Raw genomic sequence first — 19,350 nt, 5'->3', positions numbered from 1 at the left:
TCATCTCAGCGTAAACCCTCGTTAACCACCACGAGCTACGTTCGAGTACGCAACCTTTGCTTGTCTGTAAAGGCCGACGACTCTCAGCACTCGGTACCACTGTCGTGGTTGTCGCTGTTTAGATCATCCTAGTCGCACACGACCATTTGTCGTAACAACTGATTTTCTCCGTGCTCCTAGCCGCTTCAGGAACTGTATACTTTGACACAATTTCTATTTTATTTATATACTGACCAAAGGCCCAGATGGCATCCACTTTATACATCTTCCTGCTCGCGATTGTTCTATATCCCGAGGTGCAGACATGTGTGCAAGCAGAGATTGATTCTGTCATTGGGGAAACTCTTGAAAGATTGCCCAACTAAGATGATCGCGCCTCTATGCCCTACATCAATGCCGTCATACTGGAGACGCTAAGGTGGTTCCATGTCGCCCCTCTGGGTCAGCACTCTTGACTCATCAAACTCTGGTTAGCATGGTCACTGACTGGATTTAGGCGTTGCACATGCCGCGGTAAATGACGACATCTACGAAGGCTACTATATTCCAAAAGGTCAGTCTATGGACTGAGAGACCTATCCCTCTTCTGAAACTGTTTCTCAAGGGGCTACTGTAATACCCAATGCATGGTGATTCATCATATCATGTGAATAAAGATCAGATATAACCATTTCTTTTTATGCAGGTTTATGGCGCGCAATCCAGATAAATTTCCTGACCCAACGAGGTTCATACCCGAGCGCCACATGTCAAAAGTCGCCGTCGAAGAGCTGTCAACACATGACCCTGCCAGTGATGATATTTCCTTTGTTTTTGGATTTGGAAGGCGTATTTGGTATGAACTTTAGATTTTTGCAAATATACGGGTTTGCCTCACCTTTCAGCAGTGTTGGACGACATGTTGCCGATGCTTCTTTATTCGCCACAGTTGTGAATATTCTAGCTGTTTTTCAGTTGGAACGTGCACCAGGATGGAATGTCGGGCCTGATGCTGAAGGAGTGAAATGGACGGGAGGCTTAACGACGTGAGTTGTCTTCGAGAATCCCTGTATTTTATCTGAGCCACCCGATGCAGGCACCCTGTATTTTCGTGCATATTCACACCTCGCCACACGAAGGAAAGGGTATTGCAGTTGATAAAAATGCAATGCTAAGAGCTGTGCGGATATGGTTTGGGGGTGAAATCATGTATTACCTTTGTTTTTAGTGTCGTTGGCTTTCATTATCCGTCAGCATATTCAATTTTGCTCCAGATTTATTATGCAACATGGGAAGAGGCCTGCCACCTGCCAAATAGAGGTTACATGTAAGGCGAGTCCGTTGCACCTTGTGCACACAAGGATCTTGGGAGTCTGTTGGATGGAGAGGTGATATTGCAGTAAGATACATGCGTTCAAAGGAGTAACGTGGTGGTAAGCTGGAGTAGGTGCTAGATACAAAAAACAATGGTATTCATGCAGGATAGAGTCTCAGTCAGATTTGAGCGCTGGAAAGCACGGACTGCTCGACTTGATAAGAGATACATTTTGGAAGCTGTGAAGACAAGAGTCGGACACATGTATGCACTGCAGATGTGCATACTGTCAAGGACAGCGGCAGTTATGACAATGGGGTGCGTGCATTATGGTGATGGAGGCGTGGGCACGAACAGCCTTAGATGTCCTCGGCGTCTATTGAAATGAGGCAAGCTGTGAAGCACCATAAAACACACCATACATCCTCTGCAGCTTAGAGAAAGACATAATCCCTCCAAAGTTTAGCCTCATCCATATTCCATACCATCAACATCCAGTTAAAATGTCGGAGCTCATTACAATCACCACTCCCCTGCGAGTGTTCAAAGGCCATGAAGGATGCATAGCTGCAGTCGCAGTTTTCCCTGATAAACGTCGGATGGTTACGGGCTTGTACGACACAACACTTCATCTGTGGGACTTGAAGACAGATGTTGTGTTGAAGAAGTTGGAGGGGCATCGCTATGAGGTGTGGAGTGTGGCTGTATCACGAGATGGGCAATTGATGGCAAGTGGTGATGCAAGCGGAGTGGTCATCATCTGGCACGGAGACACTGGCGAATCACTCACCAAAATCAAAGCACACTCCAAATATATCACCTCGCTGAATTTTTCTCCCAATGGAACAGTGCTGGCGACTGGTACATTTTGGGACAAAATGACAAAACTGTGGAATACCAAAACCTGGCAGTTTCAAGGAGATCTGATCGAGTGTCAATTTGTCTACTGCATATGGTATTCACCATCTGGAGAACTTCTTGCCATCGCAACAGGCAAAAATATTCAAATTTACAATTCAGGCACCAGGGAATGTGTAACATCATTCAAGGCTCACACGTCATTGAACTCGTCACTCGCATGGACGCCCGATGGCACACGCCTTCTCATAGGCGGCAATTAGGGAACTGCATGGGTATACCCCCGGGGTTTTGGTGGGTTTTGAGTATCTGGGATGGTAGCCCTTTATTCTGCGACAAAAACAAAAAAAAAGTTTATGCAAAATGATCCAGGATTGGCTGAGATATTGCTAGTCCAACAACTCAGGCTAAATCTTCAAAGCTCATCCCTCCACATATCAATCTTTGCAGGTGGGTACTCAAAATGTCAAAAAACTCGCAAAATCATGACTTGCTTGCAAAGATTGATGTGTGGAGGGATGAGCTTTGAAGATTTAGCCTGAGTTTGTTTCCGTCTCTGACTCATATACCACAAATTGAGCGTGCTTCTTGCAGACTATTGCCACCACAACAGTCCGGGATGCATGCATAGATAGAGACTTATCTACTGACGAAGAACTACTCATGCAAGATATCAATACTGATGCGAACAACCATACCCCCTACGTCCATCGCTCAAAGGCATGTTTCCATTCTTCAATCATATATACCACAATTAGAGCATGTTTCGTGCAGATCCTAGCCATCACGACCTCCCATATTGCATGTCTAAATGGAGACTTATCTACCGCCAAAAAACTGCTCACTCAAGATATCAACACCAGTCCGAACAACCATACTTCCTACGCCCATCAGTCATTCGTCATGGCCCAAAAATACGACTGGGACCGCGCCCTTCTGGACGCAATCAAAGTGAGAATCATCGCCGCCTTATGCAGGGCTAACTCAACGGTGACATAGTCCATCAGGATTCAGCCCTCGTTGATGGGCTATATCTCCAAGGGTATTGCCCTCTGTGGAAAAGGCCGGGTCCTGGATGTGAGGGCAGCATTTGATGTTGCATCCATGTACATGGACCAGGATTCAGAAATCCTTCATTTTCTGCTATTGATCAAGGTATGTTACATTTGCCTCGCATACTCTTCCCTTCATCGCGTATTTCAGGCCATCGCGCTCTTCAATGCAGATCAAAATGACGAGGCAAACCTGCTCCTCAAAGAGCTCGCTGCCAGTTGTCCGAATGCTGACACTCTCGCATGTGGCATCGTGCAAATAAGTGTCATCCATGCTTGGTCATCAAGGCCTCATCTTTACAACTCGCACATTAGGCATATCTACAGGTTCAACTCGGGATCAAAGCCTTGGATGGCGCATGCTACAACGAAGCCGCCGACCATTTCACTACCGCGCTCGACTCCAGCGATTTATCATCGGAATCGGACATTCATGAAGTATATGAAGATTTGGTGGTGGTACGTCAAGATGATGCCTATATGACGCTTTTCATAACCGAATTCCTTGTCCAGCTCTTTGGCTGGGATCTCAAGTCGTTGTGGCGAAAGGCACACTATAAACGGTATGATGCACTCCTTCAGGTGGGTAAACTCCAAGATGCCATGAAATCATACCAACACATGATTGATGAAATCACCAAAGCCGACTGCCTCGATTGGTCCAACAGCGAGTCTAGAACCCCGTAATGTCGTGCAGGCGACAATCCTCACCTGTATTCTTCTCAGATTTCAAACAGCAATGCAGTGCACTCTGCACTGCCAATGGAGAGGCTGCCTTCACTGCAAGCGATTACGACAAGGCTATTGACCTATACTCGATGGCGATCGACCTGGATTCTGCATCCGATATCTTCTTTGCAAGTCGCAGCCAGGCAAATTTAAGTAAAATGATGTGGGAGGATGCACTCCTCGACGCGCAAAAGGTGCGATGACATCCACATTTTTATAGCCAATGTTGACTTCAGCGATGCATAGGTCACCGAACTCAACCCTTCATCTCATGTTGGGTACCATTTGTCACACTCAGCGCTGCGTGGTGCGCAACGTTACAATGAAGCCATCGAGGCCTTCACAATCATGTTGTCCAAGTTGGACGACGCTCCAGAAGTGCAGATACAAGGTAAGCCATGGAACACTGCTGTATCGCCTCGAAATACCTACATCATGCTGCAGATCTGCGTCAGCAGTACGTCTGTCCATTGGAAGCAGAAAATTCTATTCAAAGAGCGGTTTGGATTGAACTCAGCAACGCCCCCCTTCGTCTGCTCAACACCTCTACAGGGATTCTGTGCGACCGAGCAGCACAGCTAAACTCCTTCAAAACAAGTCCAGAATACAAGGAGCTTTTGTCATCCATAATGAACTGTTCGGATCTCAAAATGGAACACATCAAGGAGGTAATGGCAACACACTTCCGTTGTGTTTTGCTATCACATAGGTGGGAAGAGATGGAGGCACTGCTGCACCACATCCAGGACAAAATGGTGTACGAGTTGGATGGACTCGGTGGCACCGCAAAACTGCAGTCGTTTTGCAAGGTAGCTCGTGATGCGGGGTATTTATGGGCGTGGATGGATACATGCTGCATTGACAAGAGCAACAACGTCGAGCTTCAAGAATCGGTCAATTCCATGTTTGTCTGGTACCACCACTCAGCGCTCACCATAGTCTATCTATCCGATGTTCCTCCTTCATCCCAGTTCGGCGCACTGGCGAGTAGTGTTTGGAACGAACGAGGATGGACCTTTCAAGAATTCATCACTCCAAAAGTCGTTATATTTTATCAGAACGACTGGTCATTATATCTGGACGATCGCTCTCCCAACCACAAAGAATCCCCAGCAATCATGAAGGAGTTGGAGGATGCGACGGGAATAGATACACAGGCCTTGATCTCCTTCCATCCAGGGATGAGAGACGCTTGAGAAAAGCTGCGATGGGCATCAAAATGTGTCACCACGATGCAGGAAGACATCACGTACTCGTTGTTTGGTATCTTTGGCATCCACCTGCCTGTAATCTATGGCGAGAAGAAGCAAAATGCGCTTGGACGGCTCCTGCAGGAGATCGTGGCTAGATCAGGCGACATCAGTTCCCTGGACTGGGTCGGACGATCGTCCGACTTCAATAGTTGCCTTCCAGCCAACATCATCTCATATGCGGCCCTGCCATGCTCCCTACCATCATTGTCTGAAGATGAGATTCAGACAGCCGTCTCTTCGTTGCGAAATGTGCCCATAGATTTAGCTTCAAAGTTGTATAACATGCTCGAGAACATGAATGCTCCCCCCTTCGCCAACTGCAGACTCCATCTGCCTTGCATCGCATTCCGGGTCACAGAAATCAAATGGAAGCAAGGTCATACTGCCCATTCCATGTATGGAGTGAAAGCAAATGGGCTTCAAGACTTGCTGATCACCACGGATGAGACCCTAATTCAATTCTCATGCACAAGGCCCACTCAGCAGATGTTCTTTCTTGTCCGTCCATGGGACCGTCATCTCCTTGGGCTGCCTGATTTTTCAGAGCAGCTCACCTTTACAGGTGAAGGGGAGAGCATAGGGGATTGGTCTGAGACCCAGTCTGGATTGGATGACACTGAAGCGTCATCCAGCAACTCACCCGGAGAAGAGGAGTTGTCAGTTGACTCAGATGTTCACACACGATCATTGTGTTTGATGGTTCACCTTGGGCAGGCTTTCAGCGCACTTTTAGTAGTGCAGCAACACGTTGGAGAATACAAGAGGGTCGCATCAGACCAATATATCATTGCACAGGTGAAAGATCTGGCTTCGATTGACATTACGAGCATCAGGACCCTAGACATATTGTAGCTGAATGGTCTTTTTACACCACGTTGATGATCACATTATCATAGCCTCATATATCATACATACCCTGTAAATGACCCTCGCAAATACAAGATTTCAAATTTGACATGAAGAAGCACCATGTGCTCCCAAGGTGGTTGCAGAGGACGATATCGTGTGTCTGCATTAGTAGAGTAGAGTCAACATGTGTGCTTGGACCGTGTTGAGTAACACATTGTTTTGATTCGTGGCTATTGCCAAACTACATCCTGAGAACACCTAAGTACATAGTTCGTTTGCAATGGAGCATACATGATTATTCATATGCAGTGGCAGGTCCGAGTCCCTGATGCCCTGGGCGTCTAATATGCAGATTGAGGCCGTAAAGAAGCAAACAGGCCTGAGATTACATTCAAAGAGCAATTTGGCATGTGGCGCATGTAACTGCGCACATATTCAGTGATTGTCGTTGATCCTGATAGTTCTAAAGGATACCAGGTTTGAAAATTCGTGATCATTATAATGTAAAAAGTACGGCTTGCTAGTCAATTATAAAGGTCTATGTTAGGGATAAGAAATAGCGACGGACTCTATCCCACCTCAGGCAGCAGTTTCCGGAGGCAAAAGGTAGGCTTTCAGGCTGGGTTTCTATGTTATGGGAAACCAGCCTGAAAGGCCTATAATTCTCCAATCTAATTTAGGATTCGTTCTAAAAATAATATCATACCTCGTTGCCCTCCTGCTACTACCTCGTTGCCCTCCCGCCAGGCTGCTCGCGTGCTCCACCTCCTGGCTCCAGGATGCCTGGATACCTCGCGCTGCCCTTGAGGCATGGGGACCTCCATACCTCAACGTGAATTTGTACGTACTATGTATTTTAATTAACAAATAAAAATTTACAAGTTACTTTCTACCTTCATCTCTATGGCTCCGCGCTCAGATACTCATGCAGCCCAGCCCACAATGTCTGGGTTGGGTGTTCAGTTTGTCAGTCCATGGAAACCAAGGAACAAACGCAAAACCCAGACATTAGTAAAACTCCCCGGCCAGAAAGCAAAGCAACTGAAGTTGCAGGCCAAATTGGCAACTCTCCTCGCAGGAAAACTAAATTCTGAACAAACGACCACATGCCAGCTGGACACGTTACCTACCGCTGTCTTGCCTGAGGAGAACATGCCTGCTGATGCTTGCGAGGACTTGTTTCTCTTCGAAGATGAAGTCCCACCGCTTACTGAGCCTCAAGACTCGATTCCACCGCTGAACACCTCTGAGTTCATTCCAAATCGCCGCATTCTACCTGACATCACTGCCGCACAATTATATGACACTTGGAAGATACTGATACCCACTCTCGTCAATGTTCAGCTCAAGTATACTCAGAGGACCATTGGAAAATTTGTCGAGCGACCTCCGACGATTCTGTCTGCATGTCACTTGCAGAAGTGTGCACAGAAACGCACAACTATGATTGGCTTGTTCTTCGATGGTAAGTCTCAATCTGTGCATCGAATACTTCAAGTCACTAAAGATGTTCGAGGCTTCACAACCCTCGACATTTTGAGTTGCAGATGTGCTACCGCACCTCAAGTCCTGGTTCTTCACGGTTTATTCCCAACTTCCCCCTCCCAGCCACGCATGGCAGTATCTACTGAGCTACTCACCTTCTATCGAACGCTCTTCGAGTGCTCATGTGATGCTGTGAATGCTCTCGCATCTGCCCTGCACACACACTACATCCGCAGAGGTTTCCGCATGACGAATGCTAAGGTACGTGAATCAAAGTTGACTTACCTTCAGATCTGACACAACTTAGGGTGAATTTATCCAAGAACCTTTCCGGTGAAGTCTTGGTCAAGCTATCTTATGGTTTGATGTCTTACAGGTGGAGCTCGAATCCCAGCTAGAATGCACTGTTCAAGCAAGCCGAGACTTGGTAGATGCCTCTCGAGATCCCCCAGAGCATCCCGCATCATATGCGCCCACTGTAGACGTGGTTCCGCGTGAGCGCTGTGCCACAATCCTTCTTCAGTGTTGTCCTGCTTGTTTTGGGGGGGTCTCATTTGGAAGGCAGCTGGAAGAAGGTGGAGATATTCATGTTGCTACTGATGGGAACTTCCATCGTCGACATTGGCGTTCAGCAGGCGATTCACCCCATTTTTATGATCCCTCTTACTTCTTACCTAAAGCTCAGGTTGATGACATTGGGCGTCATATTGATCAGAGTCGCAAGTCTGCACTGAAACCGCATGCACCACTTATACCCCATGAGGCCATTGACTTATGCAAGAATTCATATGAAGCCGCCGATGGAAAGAAGCAAAAAGCGTCCATGGATAGCTTCGATGACACGGGAGTCATGGCATTAATATGTCACCACGACATTCCCCTCTTCTTTGCAAACATTGACACTCCAGGTGAGCAGCAGAAATACGCCATCGCCCTTATTGATCACCTTTTTGCGTTATTACCTCAAAGTGCAACAGTTGTCACTCTGTATGACGTGGGATGTGTTCTCTCACGATCATTAAGTCAGGTGAGTCATCTTTGTGATTCTTCGAACCTCGTTGCTGATCCATTTAAGTACAACATACTTCCTGAAGCCGTGACGAAGCACTTGCGATTTGCAACAACGGCCATGCATGCCTATGGCCACGAATGGTTGTGCCAACTTGTTTACAACCCACGCATATGCGAAGGCCTTGGCCTTTCAGACAGAGAAGGCACCGAGAGGCTATGGTCAAGATTTATCCGCTTGATAGGTATTCAGCGCTCCTCATCTGTATGTATCCTCAAAATTTTGTTTCATCTCTACTGATGTTCGAGTTACCATAGAGACAGCGTTGGTTATGGCTACTTGACCGACAAGCTGCTGCCATCGGTCTTGAGATGCGCACTGACCTCGGTGATTGGATCTGGCGTCGCCTTAAGTGGGGAATTCATGAACAAGGGACAGCTGCACAGACCACGCTGAGTGAGTGTGATGCGACAATTGAAGATCTGCGACATCAATGGGCTCTGCAGCGACAGTCACAGTTGTCCATCCATGCTCGTGCATTCTTTTTCTTTCGCATTGTCCAGCCTGAGCCTGATTATGTTCTACAGATGCTCCTGCTCGGCTCAAGAAAGAGCTGGACACCGTGTTTGCCCTACAAGGTGACCTCGATGCCTCTGACAAGGCTCTTCAAGCAACAAGTGAGGTTATTACAAAGGGAAATGTATCCCAACGCACACTCGATGCGATCGAGAGCCTCGAACGAAGTCACCAACGCCTCATGGACAAAGTTGATGTGTTATACGCTTCCCTCAACGTTCACGACAAGTTCCCCGAGCTGGAAGGAATAAACATCGAATTTGTTCGGACACTTCTCTTGGCACGCGACCTCAAGATCAACATTCGGAAGCGTGCAATTGGAAGCTTCTTTGAATGGGACAAGCTCGATCGTGCCATCGGTGGCACACAACAAGCATTAGGTAGGGGGCTAGACTTGCTTCATGATGTGTGTTAACACTTTGCAGGGACGAAACTTCACCAGCAGACCCGAAAGGCCATATCGAAGCAACAACCAGCCTTGCTGGCCACACTACGTAAATTCAATGGATACTGCGAATGCCTCGAAGAACTATATGAACCAGGCTGTGGTATTCCTCTTCCAATGCCTCTCCCCACCAAGCTGAATGAACTCCGCAATGATCAAACACTGATGGAGGATATTTGGATCACGCCTTCAGTTGGGGAGGTTCCTCGTTGGCTGGATGATCAGGATATTCGTGATGGGATACGCGCTATGTTAAAGTGCGATAGATGCATTGAGGAGCAGCGACGTCTTGGGCTAGAAGCTGACAATCTTTGCAGGTGGTTTGGTGATGAACTTGCTGCAATAGAACTCGCCCTGCAGTTGCCTGAAAGTATGTATTTTTGTTGACATCCATCTTTGACATATGCACTAATTTCTTCACAGACATCAGATTTTCTATCTTACTACGTCAGCGGCGGGAACATCTCCAACATCTTCAAATCCGTTGGTCTAACCCACTTGCATCATCACTACGGTTTGAGTCCCATGCAAAACATGCTGAATCGTTAGCGATGCGGATCTTAGGTGCTTCCAAAGACACTGCGCTTCACTGGATTCCTCAAACATCGATATCCTGTGCCACTACCCTGGAGGAGGGCGAAGAGGAGGGTGAAGAGGATCCAGAGGTTATCGCTGTGTCCTTCGATGATCCTCCACCCGAGCACATTGCCCTTGCTGACATAATAAACATTGACACTCCTGACAGTGAAGATGAAGAAGACATCAATATTGCAATCGAGCCTCGCGCACTCATCACCTGGCACACTCCCAAGGTAAGTAATCTTTCATTTGCAGTTGTCCGGGTGTTCATAGTTTATCTAGCAAGTCATTGTTGACCCAGTACCACCAATGAATGACACTACTGTTATTGTCCCTGGAGTCATCACCACCAGGGTTCGTCCTCCCCACGATGCATTCCCACATCAAATTTTCGAACCAAAGGATATCAAGATCCTCGCATCGCCTACTGCACTGCTGAACGACAGCCTCATCAATGGCTGTGCAGCATTGCTTTATTCTGAGTCTCTGCAAGCTTCTCCTGCTGTAGCACAATATGCGATCTTGTCCACGCACGACCTCCCCTGCATTCGGTACAATGCATCTGATGACGTGCTTTGGTGCAACATATCGTGGACTTGTTATTGGGCCAAGGACGTGTGGATCATACCAATTCATAGACCCTCAATCATTGGTCATTGGGTGCTATGTATTGTGCACCTCCAGAGCAAGGAACTTCACCTATTCGATAGCTTTGCCGAGCAATGACCTTGGAAGAGCGATGTCAGAGTGAGCACCATTGTAGTTCCTCTTTTATCGTTCATCCAGACTCAACACATCTAGGATATTATGAAATTGATCGTTTGACTTTTCAACATCACTCGGCAACATGATGGTGCATTCAGAGTTGATATCGACTTTGACAATTGGATTGCACGTCCGCTGATAGTAAGTATGTCATAAATCGGACATGTACATGTGTTCTAATTCAACCTCAGACAACAGCTGTTCAGACTAATGGCTATGACTGCGGTGTATGGGTGCTTGCAATGATCACAGCAACATTGCGTGGATGCCACTGTATGGCTTTGAAGGAAGATGATATATCTGCATTTCGTTACCACCTTCGCACACTTGTAGTATCAATCCCTACATTCTGATTGTGTAGCTAAATGTATGGATTGAGTCCGCTCAACATCTTCTGAACCTCGGTGTGATAGAGATAAATCCTGCGCGCACGCCATTGTAAGAGGCATTGGGCCATCCTGAAGTGTCTATCACAGTCCTTCGTACCAGAGATGTAAACTTGTAATATGTACCACTGTCCTAGCAGCACGCCAATAGCATCTTTCATCTCTGTACAAAGATTTAGCACTCCTGCGGTGTACTTCTGTACACGTTGTTGTAGTTCCTCCTTCTCCAAGCGTGAGTTACGGCCGTGCATGACCTGTACAAGGTTTTCCGTGAAACGAACCTCTGCTCGGGTATCGGATGGAGGAGGCATGGTGTATGGAGGATTATTGTCCCACTGTGGGAGCTCTGATTTGTCCAGATTGTCAGCACTTTGGGAAGCAAGATGAAATAGCTTGCCGTCTGGAAGGGAGGTGACTGCTAGATTGATAAGACTTCGAGGTAAGGGTGGAAGCTGGGATGATATTAGGGGTGGCTTAGATGAGCCTTTGCAGCTGTGTGCTTTAGCATAGTTTTGAGAATGTTGAAGTCGATGAGTAGCTTTCCCCCTGCCAGCAACAATTTGAAGGTTAAGAATACTGACTGTATGTATAGTATAACGACATACCTCTCAGACTGTGCATGGTTCACCTTCTGTCTGTGCAATGCAGCAGTTTTCTCTGCCAAGGTAAGATATCTGGCTTTTCGACCCATACAGATGGTAGAGACGTAAAGACTCAATGAAAGGTGTGCACACAATTAGTTTCTTATTGCATTGTTGGACTTCCTTCATTCGAACATTGGGAGATATTGGTACCAATCGAACCGGCAAATGACAGAGATTTCAAAAATCGATGTCTGCAAAGTCAGTGTAAAGACAAGCGTAGTTGAGACATGTTTTTTATTAGTCGTGAATTTTATTTGAATGCTTATTGGCTAATCAAGTCGCACACGCCACCAGACCTCCAGCAGGCAGCCAGCTCCCCCAAGTGCTCCAGCACCTCACTCAAGTAGAGGATCCCACCGGTGTCTTGTCACACAGGTATGCAGTCAATCTTCTGTCCTAACTTTTAATTCTGTCAGAGGATCCCAATGGAATATATTATATAAGTCATCTACCCTCGCAGGAGCCTCCAAGCGTACGCGACCCTCTTGGGAGTCATTCACCAATTATGGTAAGTCAGAGCTCACCCTCGTTTTTTCGAAGCTCAACATTTCAAATACACTAATTATTTATCCATGTTCTGAAGGTTTCTATGGCCTGTTATCGATCACATCCTGTTGGACGACGACTACATCCATGTCGCCACACGTTGATGCTACCACACAGACGGACGCGCACTCTTTCACAATTTCTCAGATAGTAAGTCACCTAGTCAAATTGATTTTTGGGTCCTGATCATCGCTTCTAGCTCATAGATGCGGCAGTGTCGACAGAGGATCTGGGAGGAGAAGATTGTGGAGTTAGTGAGCTTACCACAGGTCTCCAAGTCGACGATGGATGGAAGGCTCTCGATGGCATTCCTTGCGTTATGGGTGGATTGACAGTGCTTGTCGGTAAGTCTCGTCACCTCCCTCTTAGACTAATCTTGACTTTCTTCTAGCATCTGTTGGTGGCACCCTTCGTGGACGTGCCAAAAACAACTTTCCTTGGAAAACCCTACCTAAGGAACTAGCCCAGCTTGGATTTTTCCTTGAAGGCTACCCCGACGAAACTATTATGCCCGGCGAGATTCGACCTTCAGTCACTCGGTCCAAAGGCATCCACAATTTGACACGTGCCCACCATGAAAATCTTGTCAATGCACTCAAGTCAGGCACCCTTACCATTCGAGCCGTCACAAGCGACACTGCTCGCACACGCCTCATCATGTCAAGAGACCCTATCGTCATTGGGGAGGCACCCAGACATCGCTCAGTCCACTCCCACAGGCGACGTGCATTTGCTAATGGTGACTTTGACCGAAATGGGCTTCCCCATCTTGCTACCCCTCCTGCTACACCTCTTACTCGTCGTCGTGTTGAGGTCTTCGTAGAGATCTCATGCCCGCCACCCCGGCCAGCTTCTAGAGTGATCCCTCCACCCTGGCCAGCTTCTAGAGTGATCCCACGCCCGCCGCCACCCCGTCCAATCTCTAGGGTGGTCCGAAACACAAGACATTCATCCATCACTCAAGCAAGTGATCTTATCCCGCCAATCACTGCTGTGGAATGGTCTGCGTCGAGCTCTGAATACGCTAATGATACAGATAATGAAAGCATGTCTCCGGATGAGCAGCTACATGTTAGAAAGAGTCGTCGTCGCCCTGCCAAGCGTCCCAGGTATTGATATTTCTGCGCGCGCTGTTGTAACCGTTCCTTCTCCAATTTGTGTGATATATCCCCCCTACCCGATAGCAGTAGTCAGTATCGTAGAACCACGCACTGTTGTCACAATTAAATTGAATTTCGGGCTGTAGTCACGAATCATGTATGCTACTCAAATCTTGATTCCCTTCTGATACATCAGCTCTCCCAACCATTGTGCTATTGTAAGCTCTACAACTCCTCCGGACATTTCAAGAAGCTGGATATCCTCCAAATATGCGACTGTAGTCTTCAAGAATTGAGAGACTGTGTCAGCGGCATGCCACTCAGAGTCAGGTGAGAGACCACAGAAATTTAGGATTTCGTCTTGCACAGCAATGACACGCTTGAGTATACTTTCAATCTCGCTGATTGAGTTTGCGATGATACTAATATCACCCTTAGCGCTGCAATTGTCTGGGATGCTCTTGACGTACTCGGCCAACTTGTCTTTGGCGAACTCACAGGGGTCGGCACCAATCAAAACGAGCATGTCATCCTTGGCGGTTTTGATAGCGTGTAAGCATGCTGGCAGATCAGATCTGTTGGACATTAATTGATTTCAATCTATGTTTCTATTTTTAAACTTACAGTATGTCACCGTCGCTCGAATTATCAGTGTCTGATTCAGACTCATCATTGTCACGACCATGCAATTTTGCCACAGCTCTCAATATCTCTTTCGTTATTGCCTCTTCTTCCTTGTCACGTTTCTGGACACCATGCATCCTCCGCCGTTGTAAGATTGCGTCTCTATGTCTTTACAAGTAAGTGTCAGGAACAGTCTTGGGACCAATTAATAAAATAATGACATACTTTGCATAATAGTGTTTGTTCTTCTCTCATGCCTCAATTCTTTCTTGAGCCGTGTGATGAATAGTTGGACGAGCCATTGGATAGTTGTTGGAGAGGACTAAGGTTGAAAATTGTAGTGGAGGTTCAGAAATGAGCCTCCCAAGAGGAGAGCGTCTTATTATGCAGGTACGCATTCAATCACCATTGATCTTCTGTCCTAATTAACATTCTATCAGCCTGAGAGGATCGCAATGCAATTTGTTCGAGTAGCACAGCACTTCTTGCTTCCTGCCCACCATGATGCATATGCCACCCTTTTGGGCAAGCCAAATGCAATGGTAGGTATCTCCCACTTCTTCTCAGGTGAGCCTTTTCAACCTTTCAGAATACTCTACTAATTCTCACGTTTTTTCCCCCAGCAGAGCAGACCATGTCGACGGCCATACCATTTGTCATCGAGCGTGTTTTCTTCTCACCTCAAGTCATATTTCTCAATGGTGCACTCTCCACTGCAAGGCCAGAGCTCACCGTCATCAATCAGAACCATCCTCGATTCAAGAATGCTGTGAGATCATTGGCAGACGAGTGTGTGCTTCATGTCTACGAGGCCATTTTCTACAACATTCCAGGTATGTCATTTAACAAATGTATCCTTCTTGCTAAACTGTCATAATATTCCAGTACAAGTCAAACCCTCTCAAATGGTCTTCTGTGTCATGTGTGGGGCTCACATCGGTGTAGTGGCAGGCTGGTGAGCGCAGATTTGTTCCAGGTACTTATTGTATTTAATCATTTTGACACCAGGGAGAATGCGCTTAACTGCGTTCTGGGTGCCACTGACGCTGTTTACTATGATGTTGATTCCGTCGCAATTGGGGAGGAAAAAGTTAGGATTGCAATCGATGAAGGACACATTGAGATGGTGGAACCCTGGGCGTCCCCAGAATTGTAAAGTAGTTACACCTATTGAATGTATAGTATTGCTTGACAGCCGACGCCAGACAAAGTGAAATTAAGACTCGCATGATGTTTATTGGCTGATTAAGCTGCATGCAGGAACCTCATGTCTAACCTCACGTGCCCTCAGATGCTCCAGTGCCTCCCACCCAAGTTGGAGGATCCCTCATCATTTAGCAATTTCCATGGTCTTGCGAGCCTTCCTGGAGGAGTGCGCTTATGCTATGTCACAAAGGTACGCAGTGAATTGCCGTCAATCTTCTGTCCTAGTAACTTTCGGTCAGTGAATCCCTATGGAATACGAGCATTCTGGTACTCTCCCAGAAATATGAAAGGCATGGAAGCATCACACGCACTTTTTTGCGCCTGTTTCCTCCCACTTGTATCACCATCAGTAGGATCAACATTGCCCTCAAGCAAAAAATTGCTCTGTCACCACACCTTGCTAGTATTTGCTTAGACGAAGGTGAGTGCATCTTGAGCTGCACCATTTATCACTGATCTATGTTGCATCAGACAGTCATTTTAAACACGGACTAGCCTTGTGTTGGTCTATCACCCTTCATATCTTACATCTTTCACTCCTCTCCCAAGTAAGTTCGCATGTTCATAATCTGCCATAGTTTATCTGACTGTGTTTCTAATGTAGCAAATGAATGAACAATATTACCCTGCAACGAATCTGCCTGAAAATTTTCCACGCTCCTCAACGCCCTCTTTCACACCTATGGAATCTCACTCCGAGCAAATTGGAGGAGGACATCAAAAATCACCCCCCCCCCCCTATCCAGACTCCTACCAAACTTCGCACTCGCATAAGACCCACCTCACGCGATGGTGGTCTTGTTCGAAAAAGTGCCCACAATAGAGCGAAGCTGCTTCCAGACAATGGCTCTGATGGCCATGCACCAGATGGCGTGCCCAGTTCACACCTAGAACACTTCTCTGGTGGTTCTTCCCAAGGTCAGCTGGAAGTGCCTGGTGGGGTACCTCCAGGCAGCTGCTTAGAATTTTCTAGTTGCAGTGTGTCACGCGAGAGGTCGCCTGTGGGACCTTGCGACCCTCACTTCATGCAGGAAGTGTTCCCAGCACCCTGTGAGGTGATTCTTCCTCAAGCACCCCTCATCACTATGCAGGAACAGACCCAACAAGATCTGCCCATCTGCAGCGGTGAACGAGATGCCTACGACTTCTCATCGCTCGACGTCCCCGCCCCATCATGGGACTATATGGCTGGAGGATCGTTCAATGTCATGCAGCCAACCAACCTTTTCATCCCGCACAATCTACCAGAACATAACACACCTCCACATGTTCCACTTCTACCTGGACTCAATATTCCTGCAACCCGTGTCATCCCTCCCACTCCCGCCAACACGATGGACACCCAGGGAGGGCCTTCAGGTGCCGCCATCATTGGTCGGAGGTCAGAAGATGCCAACACTGCAATGGAAAAACAGTTTGACCTCATTGATCGCACCATCGATGAGCTTGCAGTTTCGACTGGCATGCCGAGGCAGCAAGTTTTAAATTTATTTCTCAAGTCTCGTAGCCGCATCAATAACGGAACAAACCACTGGAACATTTACGGGCAATACTTCAAAGCTCACCGCCTGCGCGAGCTACAGCGAGCTGGCAAAGATGCGAATGTCATCAGTAAGTCTGTCTTTTAGTTCAGTCGTTGTGACTCATGTTGGGGTGCAGTCACATCAACCATCCAAGGCGAATGTTATAGGTCCTTCCAGGATGCATATCCTGATGATTGGCAAGAGATCCTCGACACGGATAGCTTCAGGCCTGCCTCTGACCGTCGCACAGTGGTCACAAGAATTCACGAGGTTGACAAAGAAAGTGACATCCTTGGTAAGTCTTACATTGTATACTCAATTTTCATGCACTGATGGAGCATACAGCTAGATCTGGCCACCGCAAAGCATGGCTTTGAAGCAGCGCTGCTTATGTGCGGGAAGGTCGTGAATCAAGATGCGTCAATCGGGTACATACACACGACCTCTGGTGCAGAAGAGGAAATTTTTAATCATTGGTGTATCATAGGCCTTGCTGACTGCGTGTTCTCGTAGTTTTGGGCTTCCCGTTGTCGTGCTGATGAGGACATGATGGTGGGGCATTTTAAGGCCCATGTGTAGTAAGTCAATTATATTTTCGCCTCAATACTTCAACTGACTTCTTTTTCAGCCACCAGGCTTCTCTTGCCATTGTCGAGGATGTTTATGGTGAGGCTCAGCTCAAACCTTCAGAAAAGAAAATAGCATTGCCTGGGCGGCACGCACGCGCGCCAGCGGTAGCAGAAGAGGATGACGAGGTACAGGAGGTTCCCGACAATCTCGATTGAAAGACACTGGCCGACCACATACAATGTATCAAAGTCGGCATGACCTTGATGCTCAGTAAGCTCAGCGGGAAATTAATGGCACGGTCAGGAACTTTCCCATGGAAACTATTACCCGCCGAGCTGGCACGTCACCATTTTGTGATGAGAGGGTATCCTGAAGACATGTTAATGCTGGGAGAGCCACGCGTAACAGTTGCACGACCCAAAGGCATCAGCAACCTCGATAAACGTGAATGTGTCGTACTTGCAGATGCCTTGCGATCAGGCAGATTGACCATCGAACGACACAAGATGGGAGACTTGAGTACGTGCGAATCAATTCAATTCTCATATGGCTAACTAATCATTTTATAGACAAAACATCTCCTATTATATTCAGCGAGGCTCCTCCTGAAGAGTCCATGCATGCACGCGGTCATCGCATGCTTGTAGATGGCACCATCGATCATGAGGGATTGGCCCGTCTTGGACCAAGTGCAGCGGGCACAAAGGTCCAGAAGCCCCCGACACGCAAGGAAGCAGCTTCCCATCGTCATGCATCCCCTGTTCTCGTGAATGACCAGTCTCCACAACCACAGACAATCCCTCGCAAGCAGAAGCTCGTCCCGATTGTTGAGCTCCGTAAGCGTCCTCCTCCACGTCCACTGAAGGCAACCGGACAGAAGACATCCATACCAGCAGCACGTGAGGTCACTCCCATCGACATGTCCAGCGCACAGGCCAGCTTGGAGTCAGACGCCGAGGATGAGTTGAAGGAGGACCAAGACCCTGTTGAGGGTGACGACTCGGAGTATGATGATGAAGTCGCCACCTCTCGTAAACGCAAGGTCAAGGCATCTAGAGGCTCTTGCTCACAGAAACGATGTGTCCTATCAAGCGATGTTGAAGTCATTGAACCGTCACGCGATGAGAGAAAAGAGGTCAAGGGAAAGGGCAAAGCGACTCACCAGGGCACTGGCAAAGGGCAGAAGACTGCAAAGAAGGTGCGTTATCGCTCAGTCACAGTGGAATCAGACTTGGGGCAAGAGAAAATGCCTGGTAAGCAAGGATTTCATATGTCATCCTGTTGTACTGATCAATGTCTCTTTCAGAAATTGAGCCATTACGCCTTTGTGATGGCCCAGAGCAGCCTTTGAAGGCACCAATTCAATGTGGTGAGTCCGAATGATGACTTACATGCTGGACTTTGGCTGATGACTCTTATTTAGAGCGCCCCAAGCCGAAGAAGATTGTTCCAGGTTCTGAGGAAGCTGCCCATCAAGCTGCTGTATACATCGAGGGTATGCAAGGAACAAATGCCACCAATGATGGAGGTTCTGGCGTCAACGGGAGTTCTGACACCAACGGGAGTTCTGACCTTGCCATGCAGCCAATGTTGAGACCTGTCCAAGCCCGCCTCCCGGGCCCACGTGGCATCCAAGAACGGGCCCTCGCGCTACCACCATCATCAAGTGACTCCATGGATGCAATGTCACATGTTCATGCTGTGTCTCAGTTCCAAGTCTCACAAAATCATCATTATCCTCAGGCTGATCAGCGCCACATTGAGCCGATAAACTATTATCAACACGGCAACCAGCCTGGTCAGCATTGCGAGCAGATAGACTATCAACGTGTCAGCAACAACCAGCCGCAATTAGGG

General features: G+C 47.5%; 8 protein-coding genes across 8 annotated transcripts; 6 read left to right on the top strand and 2 right to left on the bottom strand.

Moving 5' to 3' along the window:
- Positions 1 to 380: 380 nt before the first annotated feature.
- On the top strand, positions 381 to 1,029 carry F5147DRAFT_779399 (cytochrome P450; the record flags this gene model as incomplete). The annotated part of the gene is made up of 5 exons (XM_041442284.1): positions 381 to 441; positions 497 to 553; positions 605 to 629; positions 686 to 835; positions 888 to 1,029. 5 exons carry the CDS (start codon positions 381 to 383, stop codon positions 1,027 to 1,029), a joined length of 435 nt encoding a protein of 144 aa, XP_041287168.1.
- Positions 1,030 to 5,855: 4,826 nt separating this feature from the next.
- F5147DRAFT_721169 (uncharacterized protein) lies at positions 5,856 to 6,052 on the top strand. Its single transcript, XM_041438860.1, has one exon. The coding sequence runs from the start codon at positions 5,883 to 5,885 to the stop codon at positions 6,036 to 6,038; it is 156 nt and encodes a 51-aa protein (XP_041287167.1). The 5' UTR covers positions 5,856 to 5,882; the 3' UTR covers positions 6,039 to 6,052.
- A 925-nt stretch (positions 6,053 to 6,977) lies between these two features.
- F5147DRAFT_821268 (uncharacterized protein) lies at positions 6,978 to 10,855 on the top strand (the record flags this gene model as incomplete). Its single annotated transcript, XM_041443699.1, has 10 exons — positions 6,978 to 7,373; positions 7,395 to 7,795; positions 7,860 to 8,547; positions 8,596 to 8,793; positions 8,847 to 9,063; positions 9,117 to 9,485; positions 9,531 to 9,920; positions 9,981 to 10,037; positions 10,115 to 10,362; positions 10,412 to 10,855. 10 exons carry the CDS (start codon positions 6,978 to 6,980, stop codon positions 10,853 to 10,855), a joined length of 3,408 nt encoding a protein of 1,135 aa, XP_041287166.1.
- A 643-nt stretch (positions 10,856 to 11,498) lies between these two features.
- Positions 11,499 to 11,771, bottom strand: F5147DRAFT_544083 (uncharacterized protein; the record flags this gene model as incomplete). Its single annotated transcript, XM_041430295.1, has 1 exon — positions 11,499 to 11,771. A coding segment is annotated over one exon (273 nt), but the record flags the coding sequence as incomplete, so codon positions are not given.
- A 786-nt stretch (positions 11,772 to 12,557) lies between these two features.
- Positions 12,558 to 13,586, top strand: F5147DRAFT_779393 (uncharacterized protein; the record flags this gene model as incomplete). The annotated part of the gene is made up of 3 exons (XM_041442283.1): positions 12,558 to 12,620; positions 12,670 to 12,814; positions 12,862 to 13,586. 3 exons carry the CDS (start codon positions 12,558 to 12,560, stop codon positions 13,584 to 13,586), a joined length of 933 nt encoding a protein of 310 aa, XP_041287164.1.
- Positions 13,587 to 13,736: 150 nt separating this feature from the next.
- F5147DRAFT_779392 (uncharacterized protein) lies at positions 13,737 to 14,331 on the bottom strand (the record flags this gene model as incomplete). Its single annotated transcript, XM_041442282.1, has 2 exons — positions 13,737 to 14,145; positions 14,195 to 14,331. 2 exons carry the CDS (start codon positions 14,329 to 14,331, stop codon positions 13,737 to 13,739), a joined length of 546 nt encoding a protein of 181 aa, XP_041287163.1.
- A 217-nt stretch (positions 14,332 to 14,548) lies between these two features.
- F5147DRAFT_779391 (uncharacterized protein) lies at positions 14,549 to 15,350 on the top strand (the record flags this gene model as incomplete). The annotated part of the gene is made up of 5 exons (XM_041442281.1): positions 14,549 to 14,584; positions 14,635 to 14,761; positions 14,818 to 15,027; positions 15,080 to 15,149; positions 15,203 to 15,350. The coding sequence occupies 5 exons, from the start codon at positions 14,549 to 14,551 to the stop codon at positions 15,348 to 15,350; spliced, it is 591 nt and encodes a 196-aa protein (XP_041287162.1).
- Positions 15,351 to 16,773: 1,423 nt separating this feature from the next.
- F5147DRAFT_527549 (uncharacterized protein) lies at positions 16,774 to 17,139 on the top strand (the record flags this gene model as incomplete). The annotated part of the gene is made up of 2 exons (XM_041430028.1): positions 16,774 to 17,011; positions 17,060 to 17,139. Coding segments are annotated over 2 exons (318 nt in total), but the record flags the coding sequence as incomplete, so codon positions are not given.
- Positions 17,140 to 19,350: the final 2,211 nt, after the last annotated feature.

This window comes from Suillus discolor (genome assembly GCF_016758755.1).
Source record: "Suillus discolor strain FC423 chromosome Unknown F5147scaffold_85, whole genome shotgun sequence".
In the NCBI taxonomy this organism is placed as follows: Eukaryota; Fungi; Basidiomycota; class Agaricomycetes; order Boletales; family Suillaceae; genus Suillus; species Suillus discolor.
This window is presented reverse-complemented; position numbering and strand designations above follow the sequence as displayed.

Excerpts from the sequence above, each read along its gene's own strand:
- F5147DRAFT_721169 (XM_041438860.1), top strand. The coding sequence starts at position 5,883 with ATGGTTCACCTTGGGCAGGCTTTCAGCGCACTTTTAGTAGTGCAGCAA.